The sequence below is a fragment of the Phasianus colchicus genome, chromosome 12 (assembly GCF_987193195.1).
Source record: "Phasianus colchicus chromosome 12, bPhaCol1.hap1.1, whole genome shotgun sequence".
NCBI lineage: Eukaryota > Metazoa > Chordata > Aves > Galliformes > Phasianidae > Phasianus > Phasianus colchicus.
This window is the reverse complement of record NC_143447.1, coordinates 1,598,082-1,615,159: the sequence shown is the minus strand read 5'-3', so window position 1 is coordinate 1,615,159 and position 17,078 is coordinate 1,598,082. Positions and strand designations below refer to the sequence as shown.

The 17,078-nt window shown below is 55.5% G+C and overlaps 3 protein-coding genes across 3 annotated transcripts; 2 read left to right on the top strand and 1 right to left on the bottom strand.

Annotated features, from left to right (window-relative positions):
- Positions 1–420: 420 nt before the first annotated feature.
- Positions 421–11,251, top strand: SNX1 (sorting nexin 1). The gene is made up of 15 exons (XM_031616186.2): positions 421–575; positions 1,561–1,663; positions 2,556–2,692; positions 3,903–3,969; positions 4,742–4,785; positions 5,711–5,852; positions 6,374–6,452; positions 7,179–7,254; positions 7,811–7,924; positions 8,064–8,157; positions 8,671–8,876; positions 9,926–10,069; positions 10,175–10,255; positions 10,521–10,592; positions 10,850–11,251. Exons 1-15 carry the CDS (start codon positions 447–449, stop codon positions 10,898–10,900), a joined length of 1,539 nt encoding a protein of 512 aa, XP_031472046.1. The 5' UTR covers positions 421–446; the 3' UTR covers positions 10,901–11,251.
- Positions 11,252–11,367: 116 nt separating this feature from the next.
- Positions 11,368–13,288, top strand: SNX22 (sorting nexin 22). The gene is made up of 6 exons (XM_031616199.2): positions 11,368–11,811; positions 12,103–12,186; positions 12,290–12,394; positions 12,471–12,565; positions 12,648–12,721; positions 12,813–13,288. The coding sequence occupies exons 1-6, from the start codon at positions 11,743–11,745 to the stop codon at positions 12,914–12,916; spliced, it is 531 nt and encodes a 176-aa protein (XP_031472059.1). The 5' UTR covers positions 11,368–11,742; the 3' UTR covers positions 12,917–13,288.
- Positions 13,289–14,626, bottom strand: PPIB (peptidylprolyl isomerase B). Its single transcript, XM_031616198.2, has 5 exons — positions 14,456–14,626; positions 14,231–14,344; positions 14,068–14,161; positions 13,730–13,914; positions 13,289–13,655 (listed from the first exon to the last, which is right to left on the bottom strand). Exons 1-5 carry the CDS (start codon positions 14,609–14,611, stop codon positions 13,533–13,535), a joined length of 672 nt encoding a protein of 223 aa, XP_031472058.1. The 5' UTR covers positions 14,612–14,626; the 3' UTR covers positions 13,289–13,532.
- Positions 14,627–17,078: the final 2,452 nt, after the last annotated feature.

Genomic DNA, 17,078 nt, shown 5'->3' with positions numbered 1-17,078 from the left:
TTCAGAGCTCTGATGAAGTCTTTTCCTCGTGGCACAAAGGAGGACGGCAGCAGGGCCTTCCAGGTGAGGACCGGCAACGTGTCGTTTTCTGTTCCCTGCAGAGCGCAGCCCGAGCGGGGGTGGGGGAGGTAAAGAGGCACAGGGGCAGCTTGCAGCCACGTACGGCAGCGCTCCCAAGACGTGCTCGGGGCGGGGCTCTTTCTGCCCTTCGGCTGTGATTTTCGGCATCCCAGCGGAGGTACCGGGCTGTAAGACGGCAAACAACGGCACGCACCTTCGTGCGCCCGCCGAGCCGTCCGGCGCCGCTCATTGGCTTCCCCTGCCGGCCGATAGCCGGCTGTGCCCAATCGCGAGGCTCCGCCCGCCCCCAAGCTCCGCCCTCGCGCTTTAAGTAGTGGCGGGGACTTCCGGTCTCGCCTGTCGCGGGCGGAAGCGGCGGCGCGGAGATGGCGTCGGGCGGTGCCGGCGGCTCCCGCTCCCCCTCCCCCGGGCCACACTTGCCCCCACCCTTCCCACCGTCCTCCGCCGACGCCGCCGACAGCGACACGGAGGGGGAGGACATCTTCGCCGGCACCGTGAGTGCAGAGGGGAAAGCCACCGGGGCGCGGTGGGGCTTCCCGGGCCCGCTTTGCTCCGCGCTGAGGGGTGTGTGGGGCCTGCAGAGCCGGGGGGCCGCAGGTCTTGGTGCGAATCGCGCCTCTCCGGGCAGAAAACAGCGCTGCTCGGCTAAAGCCGCTTATCAGGCGCTTAACGTAGTTGTTAGAGCAGCTGTCATAACTAATGCTCGGTGCTCTCCTCTTGAGCACAGCGCTCCTCGTGCAGCTGTGGGGATAGAGCTGTCAGCTTGGGGTCCGTCCCTGTGCTGAGTGCCGGGCTGGGGGCCTGAGAAGCGACAGTGGCCCTGGTGGTTCGTGTGCCAGAGGTGCTGGGCACTGTTACGGGCTGCTCTGAAGGAGGCTGCAGTTCCCTTACAGCAAGAAGTGGAGAGCAGGGTGTGGTACTTCTGTGTTCTTAGGAACTAAGGCAGACTGAGAACCCAAGGGTAGATAACTCTCTTCAGCATTTGAGGCTCATCAGAGAAACTTCAGCACCTACCTTACCTTGTCTGCAGAGAGCTTCTTACTGGCTTGGGAGCTTTTCCACAGCTCCTGTGTGGGAGCAGAGGGTCTGAATGACCCCACACGCAGTGCTCCTGTTTGCTGGGCTGTGAGATGGAGGATTGGGTGCCATTGGAAAAGCAGATTGCTACAGGTCTGCACCACTAGCAGCAAAACCTTGGCTTTTACAAGGGGTCTTGTGTTGGCATGCTCACCCAAGGCTCTGTGGAGCTGCTCGCTTGGCCTGAGTGGTGTGCTGCCAGTGTGCAAACAGAAGGGCTGGGTCTACCAGGGCTGTTGAGAGCTGTTGCAATCTGTGTACTCAACCAGGATTGTGAAGGGTGCTGGAAGGGAAGCAGCCTCTGGCCACTGCATGTGGCTTGTAGTGGTGACCCTGCATGGCAGCGTCTGGATCTCCTCAGTATTAATGTCTGTGTTTTGTGTCCTTTTAATTGTTTTAAAGAGCAAACCCCCGGCACCAAAAAGGGAATTGCTTCTTCCTGTGAACAACAGCTCCAAAGAGAACGGGGTTCGTGTAGAGCAAGATGATCAGGACCTATTTGCAGGTGAGTCTGCATCTCTGAGCGCTTACTGGTGCTTTCTGAACTGTAAGCTTAGAGTCATCTGTGTTCTAGCCATGATTTGCCTGTGGTTGGGCTGCTTGCTCTGGACTATCACGACTCCTTATCTCTCAAGTTTATGTTGTGCTCTGGGAGCGCTGAGTACTTGTGGTGTGTTTGGGAAGGTCCTGTAGCCTCCTCCAGGTCTCTCACTTAATCATGTGGCAGGATTAACTGCCTGGAAGCTGAAGAGGCCTAAAAATGGCCTTTTATTAAACTACAAGGCAACGTGTCCTTCTACACCTGAAAGGCCTTTGTTCTCTAACTTCTCCTCCCTCTGTGCAGATAGAGGAAGCATGTCTAGCAGAGATGTGGTGTTCCTCAGGAACAGGGAATGTAACACCCTTCTGTGGGGGGAAGCAAGGAGGGTTGGACCTTACCCAGCAATCCTGTCCCTTGGCTGAGCATGAGACAGTTAGATGCAGAGGTATCTAAAAGTCATTTCTGGAGATATCTGGTAACAGGTGGAAGCTTTGATTTCCTCTGGTGGATGAGTGTCCTGGAAAGGAGCCAGTCTACATGCAGTGTTAAAATTCAGTTTGTCTGTAGCTTTTTGTAGTGCGCAGCTGCTGCTAGCACACAGCAAGGAACTCTTGTCTGCCTCTCTAGAATAAGTTTCCATTAACAAAATGTTCAGCTGAGTTGATCAAATGCCCTTACTGCAGCAAAGCTGTATGAAGTTGTGCTCTTCTCAGTACTTACAGATGTCTTCCCTGTGTTTCTTTAATGCTGATTAAGACTGTTGTTACGGCCCAGGTCCCATGAGCCTCTCTGAAAATGCTGACATTTCTAGAAACCCAAAGTAGAGAGGCTGACCCTTGCCAACTTCTTTTGACAGATGCCACTGTAGAATTGTCTCTAGACAGCACGCAGAACAACCAGAAGAAGGAACTGGCCAAAGCATCCAATCCTGCCCCCTCATTAGAAGTAGCTGCAAGCTCTTCTTCTAGAAACCCTCCAAAGAGCTATGAGGAGGTGAGAACTGTTCTCAGCTTTCCAACTTGCCCTGCTGGTTTGGGACTGTAATTGGCAGGAACCTGTCTGTTTACTTAGGGAACCTGCATCTAATGATGTAATTAATGTAATTGGCACATTGGATGCCCTGGCTTTATCTCGGACTGTCAGTCTGGGGCTTGAAGTGGGGCTCAGGTGAGCCTTGCTCTTGTGGAAGCATAGTGATACAGGCTGCTTCCAATGCTGAGAGCTGACCTGGGGGTCTGAGCTCTGATTGAGAGTTCTAACTCCCTCTGTTGTCACAGATGGGGCTAGGTGGTGGAACTGCTCTCATGTGGATTTAAAAAAAGTCTCCTGGGTGACATGGGAGCTCAGATTTCTTAAGTGGGAACTTGTGGTCTGGTTGCCAAGCCCAGTTAGGCGGAGCTCTGCCTAATTCTGTGTCCTTTTCCTGTTGAGAAATGAATACTATTTTGGTGACAAGCAGAGAGCTTCTGTTCTGCCCCTCAAGCAGCCTGAAATCACGAGGACTCTGCAATACTGTCATTGTTGCATGCTGGCTTCAAGCTGGCTCAAGCAAAGCAACGCAGAACCTGGGCAGAATGCTGAGCTGATTGGTGAACCGAGAAGCTCTCACCTTCAGGTTCTTAAACAAGAGGCTGTGTGGGGCAGATGCTTTACCTTCACCTTACTAATGAGGAACTGTAATGTTTTCCAAGCAAGCCTGAAGCCTCAGTGGCCTGTCAGAGACAATACTGTTGTTTTTGCTGCCTCTGACCTTCAGGGTTCAGGCTGGGTCTGCCAGTTGCTGTCACAGTTCTCCATCCCTGTGTGCCTGCACAGTGTAATTTGCCTCCTGTATAGGTTCAGTATCTTCACCTGTCTCAGGTGAGAATTGAATTTATGATGTAAAATAGCCCAGAGGAAATTATTTTGTGCAGAGCTGAGCTGAGGTTGGGCTTGGCAGAGTTCTGCTTTAGCAATGAGCAGTTTGTGCATTAGTCTGTACAGATAGCATTGTTGTAAAGACAGATACAATCCAGGATGGTTGGAACGTGCAGCCTCAACACAAGTGTGGAGCCCAAGGGCTTCATAGCATTGCCTTGACCAGACTGAAATACTAAAGATGCCTTGGCAGTGTGACAAGTGCTCTGTAGCATATGGGACTTTGTGTATGGAAGCCTGGATTTCTAGTTCTAATCTGCTGTCCTTACATGCTTACTTCAAACAGCTGGAAGAAGAGGAACAGGAGGACAAATTTGAGCTGACTGTAGGAGTGAGTGACCCGGAGAAAGTCGGTGAGTTGTGTATGGCTGGCAGGGGGGAGGTGAAACTGCCTTAACCTGAAATCGAATATGCTGTCCCTTCACTGGCAGCTGTGGAGCAATGAGAAGCAAGAAGCTTTCTCTCTGTTGGAAGTAGGGATCAGAGCAACTTAGCCAGCCAAAAGGCAGTCCACAGGGAACCCATCTGATCCCAGCCAGCTCATGGCTTCTGGAGCTGGGGTGTGCACTGACTTCTAATCAGCGCACTTCTAAGGTGCACTAGGGTAGGGCAGTGTCTGACTTGTGAGGATGCCCTTTGCTTGAGTTACGAGGTAAACCCTCCTTTCCCCAGACAAGCAGTTTCTGTATTAGCTGGAGAAAAGACTGGCTGTGATGTCCCAGAATCAAACCACAGGCAGTCAGGGGCTGTCTGACTTGCATCCTCTGAATAGACTGCTTCATGTGCCGCACAGCCGCTGAATTGTGACATGGTGAGCAGATGCATGGAGTTAGCTCCAGTGCTGTCAGTGTAACAAGCGTCTGATTGTCAGCGTTGGTTGCCTTGGGAAGGAAAAGGAGGGCTGAGCAGCCAGGTTGGGGAAATGCCTGGTGGGCAGGGCTCCAGGGTTCTGCAGAAAGATGCTGTCTGAGAGTCTGTGTGCAGACTCAGGGCTCAGATCAGAATCACTGAGGCGTGCAAAGGTCAGGGGATTGCTGGAGCGTGGTGCTTTGCAGTCACCAAAGCCTCCAGGTGATGGTGCAAAAGGCCAACCTTGTGCTAATGCCTTGGTTTTGCTTTCCACAGGGGATGGCATGAATGCATACGTAGCCTACAAAGTATCAACACAGGTATGTCAAACTCATCATTTTTTTTTCCAGTCTAAAGCAGCTGGACTGGCCTTTCCTTTTTATGTCAAGCCAGTGGTGACCTAAATAGATGGGAGGCCTGAATCTACATGGCTTCATGAGTTATAATCCAACCTTACAGATCAGAGGATGAGCCTAGCTCTGAAATAGGTTTGCATCTATTTGGAAGAAGACCTTTTCAGCTGATATGTCTGTTCAGCATTGGAATGAGCAGCAGGAATGTCACCTGTTAGGGAGAGCCCCAGGTGCTGGGACTGTTCCTAATGGTTCTGTGTTGGTAGTAGTTTCAGATTAAGCTCACCTGCATGCAACTCTTCCCAACAAGTCTCTTGGCAGGACCTGTTCTCTGGGGCTAGTCACAAGACATCAAGCTTTCTGCAGCTGCTTCCCTGCGTTGGGACTCATCTCTGTGCTCTCTGACAAGCCTTTCTTAGCTGTCTGTCCAACAGCTGTTGGGCTGCAGGCACTGCATCTTGCTGTGCAAAGCTGTGGCTGTGTGGCAGGGACTGGGAGATTTGTTAGCTGCCAGCTTTTGCTCTGCAGACACAGTCAAAAGCTGCTGATGGCCCCTGCAGCCTGATGTGTAACCTGACAGCAGTCCCTGTTCCTGTGGGGAGCAGGGATGGTGGGATTAGGCAATGGGCAGGGCTTAGCAGGCAGCTCGCAGGCACAATAACAGCTGCTCTGTTATTGGTATTAATGCTGCTGTTCAGCCCTAGGAGAGCTGCTGGGAGGAGATTTGCTGAAAACCTGGGCCAAGGCTTACTTGGTTCGGCCTGGTGTGTTCCTCAAATCCCACAGAGCTCAGGATGTCCTATTGCTATCCCCAGAAGAGACGGTTCACATAGTGTATGCATGGGCAAGCTTCCCTGGGTGAGTTTGACCTGAGTCTCATCTCTTCCTCCAGACAAGCATGCCAATGTTCCGGAGCAAGCAGTTCTCAGTGAAAAGGAGGTTCAGTGACTTTCTGGGTCTCTATGAGAAGTTGTTGGAGAAGCATGCCCAAAATGGGTTCATCGTGCCTCCACCGCCTGAGAAGAGTCTCATAGGTGAGTGCTGGAGGTGCAGAGCACTGCTCTAGATCTGGTCCTTCTGATTGGAGCCTTGTGCCCAAAAGATGGGCCTGCCTGCAGCCTCCAAGCTGAGGGGGAAGCTGCAGAGCAGTAAGAGAAAGTAGGTGCATAAAATAATCTGAGTTCTGTGACACAACTAAACTCTGCTAGCTCCCTGCTTGGAACCCTGGGCATTAAGCCTTGTTAGAGTTGATGAGAGACTCTGTGTCCTCTTAGAGAAGAGTGAAATCACTGCACTGTCACTGAATTGCTCTGTTCTCTTGGATCCAGACCTGTAACCGTTCCAGTCTCACTTGGCATTGCAGTGCCTTGTTTCTGGATGTAGATTTCTGCTAGATGTAGGTGTAAGCAGATGTTAATTTTCCAAGTAGCTCTTCTGATGCAAGGTCAGATTTCTCTCTTGTCACCCTGATAGTCTGTATGCTTTGTGACAGACCTTGCTACCTTGTGCATTCAGTTTGAGGCCACTCATTAATTGCACCTACCTTCTGTGCTAGGAATGACCAAAGTGAAAGTTGGGAAAGAAGATTCCTCCTCTGCAGAGTTCCTAGAAAAGAGACGGGCTGCTCTAGAGAGGTACAGATCCCAACAGCTATCCCCTCATGCCTGAACCAAGCAAGGGACCTCAAAAAGGTCAGACTGACTGCAGTCTTCTCTCTGTGTGAGAAAAGCAGTCTGCTTCTAGGCTTAGAGGGAACCTGGAGGCCACTGAAGAATTGCAGCTGCAAGAGTTTACTCTAAAACCATCTTCTGCTTCAAAAACTCTTGCTGGTGCTCATCCAAATCTGGCTGAACTCTGATAAGGCAGGGAGAAAACTGATCTGTCTCAGGAGCCCAAAAATCTGGACACTAAGTAGTAGTTCAAACAGTGCAGATCAGGTGAGAAACAATTCCCTCTCTATTTAACCGGCACCTTTAACTATGCAGCCACCAGTGGCCTTCGCTCTGCCACCCCTGTTGTCTGCTGTAGTTAGCACCAGTATGCCAGTAACCTCCAGCTTCAGCCTCTGAAGTGTCATCACAAAGGAATGTAAGACTGAATCTTCATCAGTTACTGTATCAAGTAACCTTGGTGTAGTGAATATTGGTGCAGGTGCAAACTTGTCTCACTGGAGTCCCCAGGGAGGGAGGACTCTTGGTGGGAGGATGAGAACATTTTGCTGGGTCTGACTTCAGCTCTGGAGCTGCTATTTCTGAGCAAACAAGTGTGTCGCAGCTGACCCATGTGTGCTGCAGCTCATCAAGGTGGCTTGGAGCCAGGCTTCAGCAGAGGTAACTTGTACTGTCTGTTCTTCTCCCCAGGTACCTACAGAGAGTTGTCAGCCATCCAACCATGTTGCAGGACCCAGATGTTAGGGAGTTCTTGGAAAAGGAGGAGGTCAGTAGGGTGGACTGAGGTGGCTGTGAGTACCTGGGGGTGCAGAGGGAAGCAGTGCACAAGAAGTTAAGGGGACATGGTGCTTCAGAGCTTGGTGAGAAGCAGCAGATCCTGTAAGAGCTCTTAACCAGTGATAAGGAGAATAGAACCTTTTCTGTTCATCAGTGCTTATCTAAGCACCATATGCTGATAACAAGCTGTGGCCAAGCTTGTTTACCCCACGATGGGGGCACACATTGAGAGCAGGGGTTGTCTTTATTCTGAAATCCATGATGAGAGTGTAGCCTGCTATCTGGAGGTAAGGGGGGGGACCAGAGCCCGATGCCCAAATGATATGGAAGTGCTCACTCTCTGCCAACCTGTGTGGCCAGTGTGGTCCCTGAACCTGCGAGGAGAATGTGACGGTGCAAATCTTAGCATCTGCTTAGTGCTGTGCCAGAAGGCTTTGGTATAGGAACAGACTTTGTGGAAGCACATCAGGACACGGGTATTATCAATACCGCTCTCACAGTGACTCTTATCTCCTGGCAAAGCAAACTTTTCTGTTTCTCTATAGCTGCCAAGAGCAGTAGGCACCCAGGCCCTGAGTGGAGCAGGAATACTGAAGATGTTCAACAAAGCAACCGATGCTGTCAGTAAAATGACCATTAAGATGAATGAATCAGACATAGTAAGTATTTCGATGTCTCCGGGCTGTTCTTGTCCTTGCTGTGTGTTCTCACCAGCTCACATTTTTGGGGAGGGGTGCATGGGCAGCTCTGCAGCTGTGCAGATAATGTAGGAAACAACTCTGGGTCTGTCCATTTCAGTGGTTCGAGGAGAAGCTGCAGGAGGTGGAGTGTGAGGAGCAGCGGCTACGGAAGCTGCATGCTGTTGTAGAAACTCTAGTGAACCACAGGAAAGGTAATGAGCTTGGTTTTGCTTGCTGTGTAGCTTGGACTGTAAGAGTTAAGCCTTCTGAAAAGATATAGCAGTGCTTTCTTGCTATAAGACTCTTTGCCTCTTTGTCCTGGGAGACAGAAGTGAAAATGATAATGCCTTAATTTCTGTCCGGTGGTACAGACTTAGGATGTGAGCCTGGTGGCTGAAAGCTGCTGTAATGAACCAGACCAGAGCTGATCTTGTTACTAATGCCATGCTGTCCTCTGCCAGGGAGCAAGAATGTTTCCCTTTGCATGTTTTGGCTGACATCTGCGAACTTGTGCCTGTCCTCCCACTGCTGTTTCCCTCTTCCTGGCTGGGGTTCCCTATGTCTCATAGAAGCCACCAGCTCTCAGGTGGCATTGGCTCTGCTAGCTAATGTCTCCTGGGGCTACAGAAAAGCAGCTCCCTGGACTGAACTGCAGGCCAGGGCTTTCTTTGTGGAGCACCCGGTGTAGCAAAGCCCACAGCTGATTCTTTTATTCCGTTCACTAGAGCTAGCATTGAATACAGCACAGTTTGCAAAGAGTCTGGCCATGCTGGGGAGCTCCGAGGACAACACGGCCCTGTCCCGAGCACTGTCCCAGCTGGCTGAGGTGGAAGAGAAGATTGAACAGCTGCACCAGGAACAGGCTAACAATGACTTCTTCATCCTGGCTGAGCTCCTGGGAGACTACATCCGCCTCCTCTCAGTTGTAAGGGTAAGCACTCCTCTAGGGCAATCCTCAGAGCCAACCTCTAAGGCAGAACCACTGGTCTTAGCATAGATCTTAGGCTAAGGTGTGCCAGGAGGTAGCTGGTCCTGTGAGTGCAAGTAGAGAGCATGGTATCTCTGGTCTTTCCGAGCAGAAAGCAAACTTGCTGCTGGATCAGGAACATAGGGTAGGTGAGACTTGGCTGTGCTCTTGTTCTCTAGAGGGGATATAGGCCAGGTTCATGGCTTGTAGGTGGCCTCAGCCCTTCCAGGGGAGAAGGCTGCAGCTGCTGCACAGGTTGTAAGCTGGTAACCTCTGATCTGTGTTGTAAGTAGAGTAAGTAGATTGGGTCTTGAAGTCTGCCTGCCTGATATGATGCAGGCTTCTGTGCCAGAGGCTGAACAAAACAAGTTCCAGGTGACTTCCCAGTCTGGCAGGCTGACTTGTTCCTGCCCTAGTTGGAGACTACAGAGGCCAAAATGCAGCCTGCTTGGTACTGGGAAGATATGATGGGTGCTGCAGAGGACCAAGACCACTGATAGTGCTGGAGGTAGGCATGTTCTTGGAAGAAGCTATAATGTTGCCTCAACCTTTGCCTGCCTATTGGCTGCTCTGTCCTTCTGGCCAGGCTGCCACATGCTGCTTTCTGCCCTTCTAGCTCTTCCCCACTGTCTGGCTGGATGCATTCACAAGTGTGATAGCTCTTCCTTGCCTGGGCTGGTGGCTCACAAAAATACTGTCTGGCAGGTGCTGGAATGCTTTGCTGTGACTTGTGGTCACTGCTCTGCAAGAGAGGTAGTGTGGAGCTAGCAAAGGTGTTTCCTTGTACTGGCTGTTCTTGATGGAAGGAATAAACTGAGCCCCGTACTGAGGGAGGCCTCAGAGCTGCCCTTTCCCTGGTAGAGCAGCAGGCAAGATGCTCCATATTCTGGCTTGTGCTGCCACTGTGGTTACCCTCATGTAACCTCAGGTGTGGCCATCAGTGAGGTGGCAGAGGGCACAGCCCCACGCTTGTCTGGGAATGTGCCAGCCCAGCCTCTGCTTCTTCCTTTCAGGGAGCTTTTGACCAACGAATGAAGACCTGGCAGCGGTGGCAGGATGCCCAGGCCATGCTGCAGAAGAAGAGGGAGATGGAGGCCAGGCTGCTGTGGGCCAACAAACCCGACAAGCTGCAGCAGGCCAAGGAGGAGATCTCAGAGGTGAGGCGTGCTGTGGTCCCTTGAGCAGTCAGGTTTGCAAAACCACTCAGACAGTGAGCAAAAAGCTTTCCAGCCCTGCAAACTGCACACTTCCTCTCTCTGCAGTGGGAGTCTCGTGTGACGCAGTATGAAAGGGACTTTGAACGGATTTCTGCTGTGATCCGCAAGGAAGTGATACGGTTTGAGGTGGGTTAGCTCCAGCCATCAGCATGCAGTTCTCTCAGCAGTTGGTGATATTTGCAAATGCAGAAGTGTTTGAATGGGGCATCAGCACTGCAAAGCAGCTGGTTTTTGCTGAAGGGGGGTTTTCTGCTCAAAGCATGCAGGCCTGCAGAGATCCTCCAAACCATCATCAGGAGGATCTAGCCCATGTTTAGTCCTCCCTGCAAAGACATGAGGGTTTTAGTGGTTGCTGCAGCTTTGTGCTCACTTCTGCAACCGTGTCTTGCAGAAAGAGAAATCCAAGGACTTCAGAAACCATGTGACAAAGTACCTGGAGACGTTACTGAACTCTCAGCAGCAGGTAAGTGCCCTCTGCCAGCCCTGCTACACATCCTGGAGCTCAGCCTGAGTCCACAGTGGGGGAGTCCTGCTAACGAGTGAGCTGCTCGTTAAGTGTTGTACCCCAGGGAATGCCTCGGCAGAGCTTGGTGTGTTGTAAGGGGCAAAAGCTCCTCCTCACCCCCTAAAAACTCTCTCGAGTCTGCTGAATTTAAAGCTCATTCACGATGCACTTGAGCTGTGCTGGCTCCTGACTCTTTTTTCTCCTTCTCTCCACAGCTGGTGAAGTACTGGGAAGCGTTCTTACCTGAAGCCAAGGCCATTTCTTAACTGGACCAAGCCAGCGAGCATACCTGAACTTTGCCTTTTTATACACTATACCTCTTTTACACGTGAATGAACCCTAGTTAAACACTTGAGCGCTGGTAGAGGTTTAACCCCCAAACGAGCAGCTTACAAGCCAGTAACTCTTCTAACTGTATATTTTTCATTTAGCAACATATATTTTCTTACTGAAGAGAAATGAGTTTCCTGCTTTCCAGCCAGCCCTGAGTAGGTGAAGAGTGAAGGGGGTTAATGACACTATAAATGTATATTTTTCAGGCTGGGTTTTAAGGCTCTTACGACTATCTTACTCTTGCAGTGCCATTACGACTATGTAATAAAACTTGTATCAGGGCAGCCAGCCGTGTGGTGTTGTGGGAGAGGGCAGGGAGGGGCCAAGGCTGCTGGGAAGAGGGTGCAGGGATGCGAGGGAGGAGGTGCTGCCTCTGGCTTTGTGACCATGGGGCCAATGACCTTGGCACAACCCAGCCACCTGTCCCGGCTGTTGATTAAGTTCTGATTCTCACCCGGGCCCGGCTGCTGTTTTTAGGCTCTGAGCTCAGCCCGGGGCTGGAGCTGCTCTGCAGGAGGCTGTGATGCTCCCCTGTCCCTGTGATAACGGGCTGCCTCAGCACTGGCTCTGGGGCTGCAGCAGCGCTGATCAAAACTGATACTGAGGCTTACAGGCGACAGAAAGAAAAGGGAAAAGCACGCTTGTGCTGACTTCCCACTTTCCTTTCCTCTTATCCTTGTGCTACCTTCGGGCTGCAGAGCACTGAGGCTCTCCCGGCCCCCAGCAGCTGGGGCAGGACGGGGCGGCCATCCAGTGCTTGCAGTGGTGGTGGGCGATGATCGTAGTCTCCATCCCTGCAGCGGAGCCAGAGGTGACGGCGCGCAGCCCTGACAAGGCACACACGGTGAGGGGCGCTGGGGGGGTCCCTGCCTGCCATGGGGGGGTTGTGGAGGTCCCTGTCTGTCCCCAAGGGTCCCCATCTATTCCTGGGGATAGTGGTCCCTTTCTGCCCCTGTGGTGGTCCCATGTTCTCCAGGGGCTTTGCTGACCCTGATGAAGGGACCGGGGGGGTGGGCAGCATGTTGGTCCCTGCACCCCCCTGTCTCCCACCCTGCCCTGGGGGCTCCTACATGCCCCATGGGGCAGTTTGGGGCTCCTGCCCCGGGAGGATGAGGGTGAGGATGAGGAGGTGCAGGTGTTCCTGGTGGAGGTGCTGTGCAATGGCCGGCGGCACACAGTGGCGAAGCGATACAGCGAATTCCAGGCGCTGCACAAGCGGGTGAGGAACCTGGGGCCAGCAGGGCAAAGGGTCTGCAGCCAGGGACCTTCCCTGGGGACCCACAGTGGTGGCCGAGGCGCCCATGCACCCTGCTCTGCCCCAGATCAAGAAGAGCTGCAAGGTGCCTGACTTCCCCCCACGGCGCGTCCCCAACTGGGTGCCCAAGGTGCTGGAGCAGCGCCGGCAGGGCCTGGAGCTCTACATCCAGGTGAGACACAGGGGGCTGGCGGTGGCATCTGTGCCCCAGGTGTGCCCACACCCCCTCCCCCCCGTCCCCACCCCAGGGTGTCCTGTGCCACAATGAGGAACTACCCCAGGATGTGCTGGACTTCCTGAAGGTGCGACGCTGCCAGCAGGAGCCCAAGGGCTGCAGCCCTGCGTGAGTCTGCAGGGGGGGTTCCCCAGGGGTTGGGAACAGAACAGGGGGGCTGCTGGGCACTGACATCCCTCTCCTGCCATAGTGTCAGCCACTCACCCTCCCAGCGGCCCGTCCTTGGCTTCCACACCGACCCCTACACACAGCCACCAGCCACGGGTAAGGAGTGGAAGTAGCCCTGCAGTCCCCCTGTGCGTTGCCCTCTGTGCTGCTGGGCTTCACAAAGCTGCACTCGTGCCTCTCCCTGCAGACGTGCTCCCCAACACCGTGCTGAGCGGTGTGCTGCAGGGCCTCTACACCCCATGGCACTGCCCACCCTACACAGCTATGCCCCTGGCGCAGCTGGGCTTCTGAGCACCCCCACCACCTACAGCAGTGGTGTCACACCGAGGATCCTGGCAGTAAAACCTTCCACGGAAGGTGGGCAAAGCCCTGCTGGGAGCTGCGGTGGCATTCTGCAACACCACGTGCCTTGGTTTGGAGAGCTGGAGCTCTGCCAGCCACTGCCCTGCAATGGCACTGCTGTAGGAGTCTATGGAGGTGGAACCCACACTGGAAAAAAAACCCTCGGTGTTTGGGCTTTGGAGCAATAAACCACTGTGGCTGTGCTGCCCAAAGCTGGCTCTGTGTTTCTGCCGAGTAAACAGGGCTAGCGTGGGGGCTGATCTGAGACAGGAGAGGAGAGAGGAGGGCTAACCCCTCAAGAGAGCAGAACACAGGCAAATCTATAAAAAAAACACATTGGTCACATTTATTGGTGCATGTGCTTCTTACAAAAGTGTTGGACAGCGGAGCAGGGCTCCTTCTTACCCCTGGGGAGGTGGCAGGGGCTGGGAATGGTGCCTCAGTGGTCGCCCACACCCCGGGATGCCACTGGGGAATGCACAGGGGGCAGAAGGGCAGCCTGCAGCCCACGGAGGCCGGTCTCCACGGCACAGGGCCCCCTGCAGCTCCGGCCCGCTGGGACGGGTCACTCCTTGGCGATGGCGAAGGGCTTCTCCACCTCGATAGTGCCGCAGTCAGCAATGGTGACGTCCTTCAGGGGTTTGTCCCGGCTGTCTGTCTTGGTGTTCTCCACCTTCCTCACCACGTCCTGGGGAAAGCAGCGGTGCGACAGGGACAACAGCGGCTGCACGCAGCTCCCCGCCTCATCTCCCACGCCCTTACCATGCCCTCCAGCACTTTGCCAAACACCACGTGCTTGCCATCCAGCCACGGTGTCTTCACCGTGGTGATGAAGAACTGGGAGCCGTTGGTGTCCTTGCCGGCGTTGGCCATGCTCACCCAGCCGGGGCCGTAATGCTTCAGCTTGAAGTTCTCGTCAGGGAAGCGGTCCCCGTAGATGCTCTTCCCTGAAAAGGAGAGAGGAGGGAAGAGGGCGGCGCAGCGCTCGCGGGAACACCTCGGGCCCGGCGCCGGGGGCATCGGAGCCACGCGAGCAGCGCGGGGCTGCGGGGCCACGAGGGAGCCGGGCCGTGCGCCGGGAGCCCCGCGTGCCGCCGTACCTCCGGTGCCGTCCCCGCGGGTGAAATCCCCTCCCTGGATCATGAAGTCCTTGATGACGCGGTGGAACTTGCTGCCCTTGAAGCCGAACCCTTTCTGCAGAGAACCGGGCGGTCACCCGCAGGGAGAGCCGCGAGCCCGCGCGGCGCCCGGCCCGGCCCTCACCTCCCCGGTGGCCAAAGCCACGAAGTTCTCCACCGTTTTGGGCACCGTCTTGCCGAAGAGCCCGATGACGACGCGGCCCGCATCCTCCTCGCCCACGCGGACGTCGAAGAACACCTTGTGGGGGGCCGGGGGCCGTCAGCCGGGGCTCACCCGCCCGCAGGGGCCCGGCCTCTCCCGGCCCGCGGTTACCGAGGCCCGGCCCGACCCCCGGCCGCCCGCACCGACCTTGGCCGTGACCTTGGGGCCCTTCTTGCGCTCGTCGGCCCTCGAGGCGGCGGGCAGCAGCAGCAGGAGCGCCGCGCCCAGCGCCGCCGCCGCCACCAAAGCCTTCATCCTCCGCCGCTCGCAGCCCGGCCGCAGCGCCCGCCGCGCCGCCTGCATCCGGCCCCTCCCCGCCGCCCCCCCCCGGCAGCGGTGGTGCGATCCCGGCCCCTCCGCGCGCGACGCCCGGGCGCGACCAACGGCGGAGGGAGGCGGGGGGCGCCGCGGAGCCGCAGGGCGGCCGCCACGTCGCCTGGCGGAGGCGCAGCCAATGGGCGGCGGGCACGGGGCGCGGCGGCCGCGCGGCGGGGGGGCGGGCTCGGGGCGGGCACGGCCAATGGGAGCGGGCGGGAGCGGGGCGAGGGGCGGGCTCGGGGCGGGCACGGCCAATGGGAGCGGGCGGGAGCGGGGCGAGGTCCCCGGGTGGCCGGCGCCGTTCTGCTCACGGCTGCGCTCGGCGCTCAGTGCGCGCGGCCGCGGCCCCGGCGCGGCCTTCCGGTAGCGGGGTCGCGCTGCGTGCCCCGACCCGGGAGTTTGTCACCAGAAACGGCTGCCGAAGGAAATGGCTGGTAGCGGCCTGCCGCCCGGGTAGGGAAGGAAGCGTAGCGGTCCCAGCACGGCGGGACGGAAGGGCCTTCGCAGCCACACAGCTCCGGCCCTGCCGCGGGCTGCCCAGGGCCCGCCCGTGTCCTTGTCACCTGCAGGGACGGGGCAGCACAGCTCTGGGCAGCGGTGCCGGCGCCTCGCCGCCCTCTGAAGAAAGAACTCCTCCATAACATTTCCCCTCTTCTAGTTTAAAGCCACCCCCCCGGGTATCACTGATTGCACTGCGTACCAAGTCTCTCTCTCCAGCTCATAAGCTCCAGTGCTGGCAGGCCGCAGTGAGGTCTCCCCGCAGCCTTCTCTTCCCCAGGCTGAACACCCCCAGCTCCTCAGCCCGTCTCCATAGCAGAGGTGCTGCAGCCCTCGCAGCATCTCCGTGCCCTCCTCTGCCCCGCTCCAGCAGCTCCGCACCCTTCCTGTGCTGGGGGCCCCAGGCCTGGACGCGGCACCGCAGGTGGGGCCTCACGAGGGCAGAGCAGAGGGGACAGTCCCCTCCCTGCCCGCCGCCACCCCTCTGTTGCTGCAGCCCAGGATGCCGTTGGCTTTCCGGGCCCCAGATGGACGCTGCTGCCTCGCGCGTGGCTTCTCATCCACCAGAGCCACCAAGTGCTTCTCCGCAGCGCTGCTCAGTGAGATCTTCTCACGCCTGTGCTCATAGCTGGGATTGCCCCGCCCCAAGTGCAGCACCCTCCCTTGGCCTTGTTGAACCTCCTTGGGTTCACGTGGTCCCACTCTGTGAGCCCGCCCAGGTCCCTCTGGATGGCATCCCTTCCTTCTGTCGTATCCACCGCAGCACTCAGCTCAGTGCCATCAGCAAACTGATGAGGGTGCACTCAGTGCCATCATCCGTGTCACCGATGATGATGTTGAAGAGTGCCGGTCCCAAGATGGACTCTTGGCTACAGTGGGAATGTAGGGGCACGGAGAGAAAAGAACTGGGTGCCACCACTCCCGTTGGGCTGAGCTGTCCGTGGCTTTGAAGCACAAAGCACTGGGAGGGTCCAGTGAGAAGGAAGAGAGCCCAAGAGAAGCAGAGGGAAAGGAAATATCCTCTAAGCAAGCAGTGTTTTTGTGGAGGGGGAAATAAATACATCTATTCATGGAGAACAATGCAGCAGTGCAATGTTTTATTGAAAAAAAAAAAAAAAAAGTCTCACTTGACGCCTCAGAAGACTGCATCGCACTGTTGGCAGGGCACTGCCCGGCACCCCGCCCCGCGCCCGGCTCTCCCAGCAGGGCCGCAGCTCTCCCTGCTGGCTGCACTGCTGCTGCCTGGCACACAGCAGCCGGCTCGGCTCGGCCCGGCTCGGCTCTCTCCACCTCCCATCCCAGGGATGGCGGATCCTCATGCACAGGACTTGCTGTTAATCCGCTTTTTTTTCCTTTTTTTTTTAAAAAAAAACCAAACCACCACCATTGCCCTGTTGAAGAGTCCAACATACGATTATAGTGCAAGAGGGCTTGGTACAAGTGAGCATTACCAGCATGCCGTGGGGGGACTGTCCTCCCCTACAAACACATCATCATAGGATTAAAAGAACATCGTATCTCCAGAGATAAGCAGAGCGGGTCGTGGTGAAACAGCTTTCCAACCAACCCATTTAAAAACAAGGTCAGGAAAGTTTCTAAACAATCAAATACATTCACTTAAAAAAACAAAAACAAAAAACAAAAAAGTAACAACAGAAAAAAAACAAAAACATTTAAGAACAGAAACTGTTGAGATGGCCCCTTCTCCCCCAGCCCTCCCTCACCCTGCAAACACTTACATATGCTGCAACTACAAACTGCTCCTGGGGCGGACGCAGCAAGGAATGACCAAACACGGCAGGAGATGCAGAAGGAATCGAGTTCTGGTGACAGGCACTTAGTGGGGCTTGGGAGGGCAGCAACAGAAGTGTCTCGAGGCCCGGCTCCATCTGCAGCGCGCATGGCTGCTCCTGGGAGCGCCTGTGCCCCTTTCCCCCCGCAAGATGCCAAACCA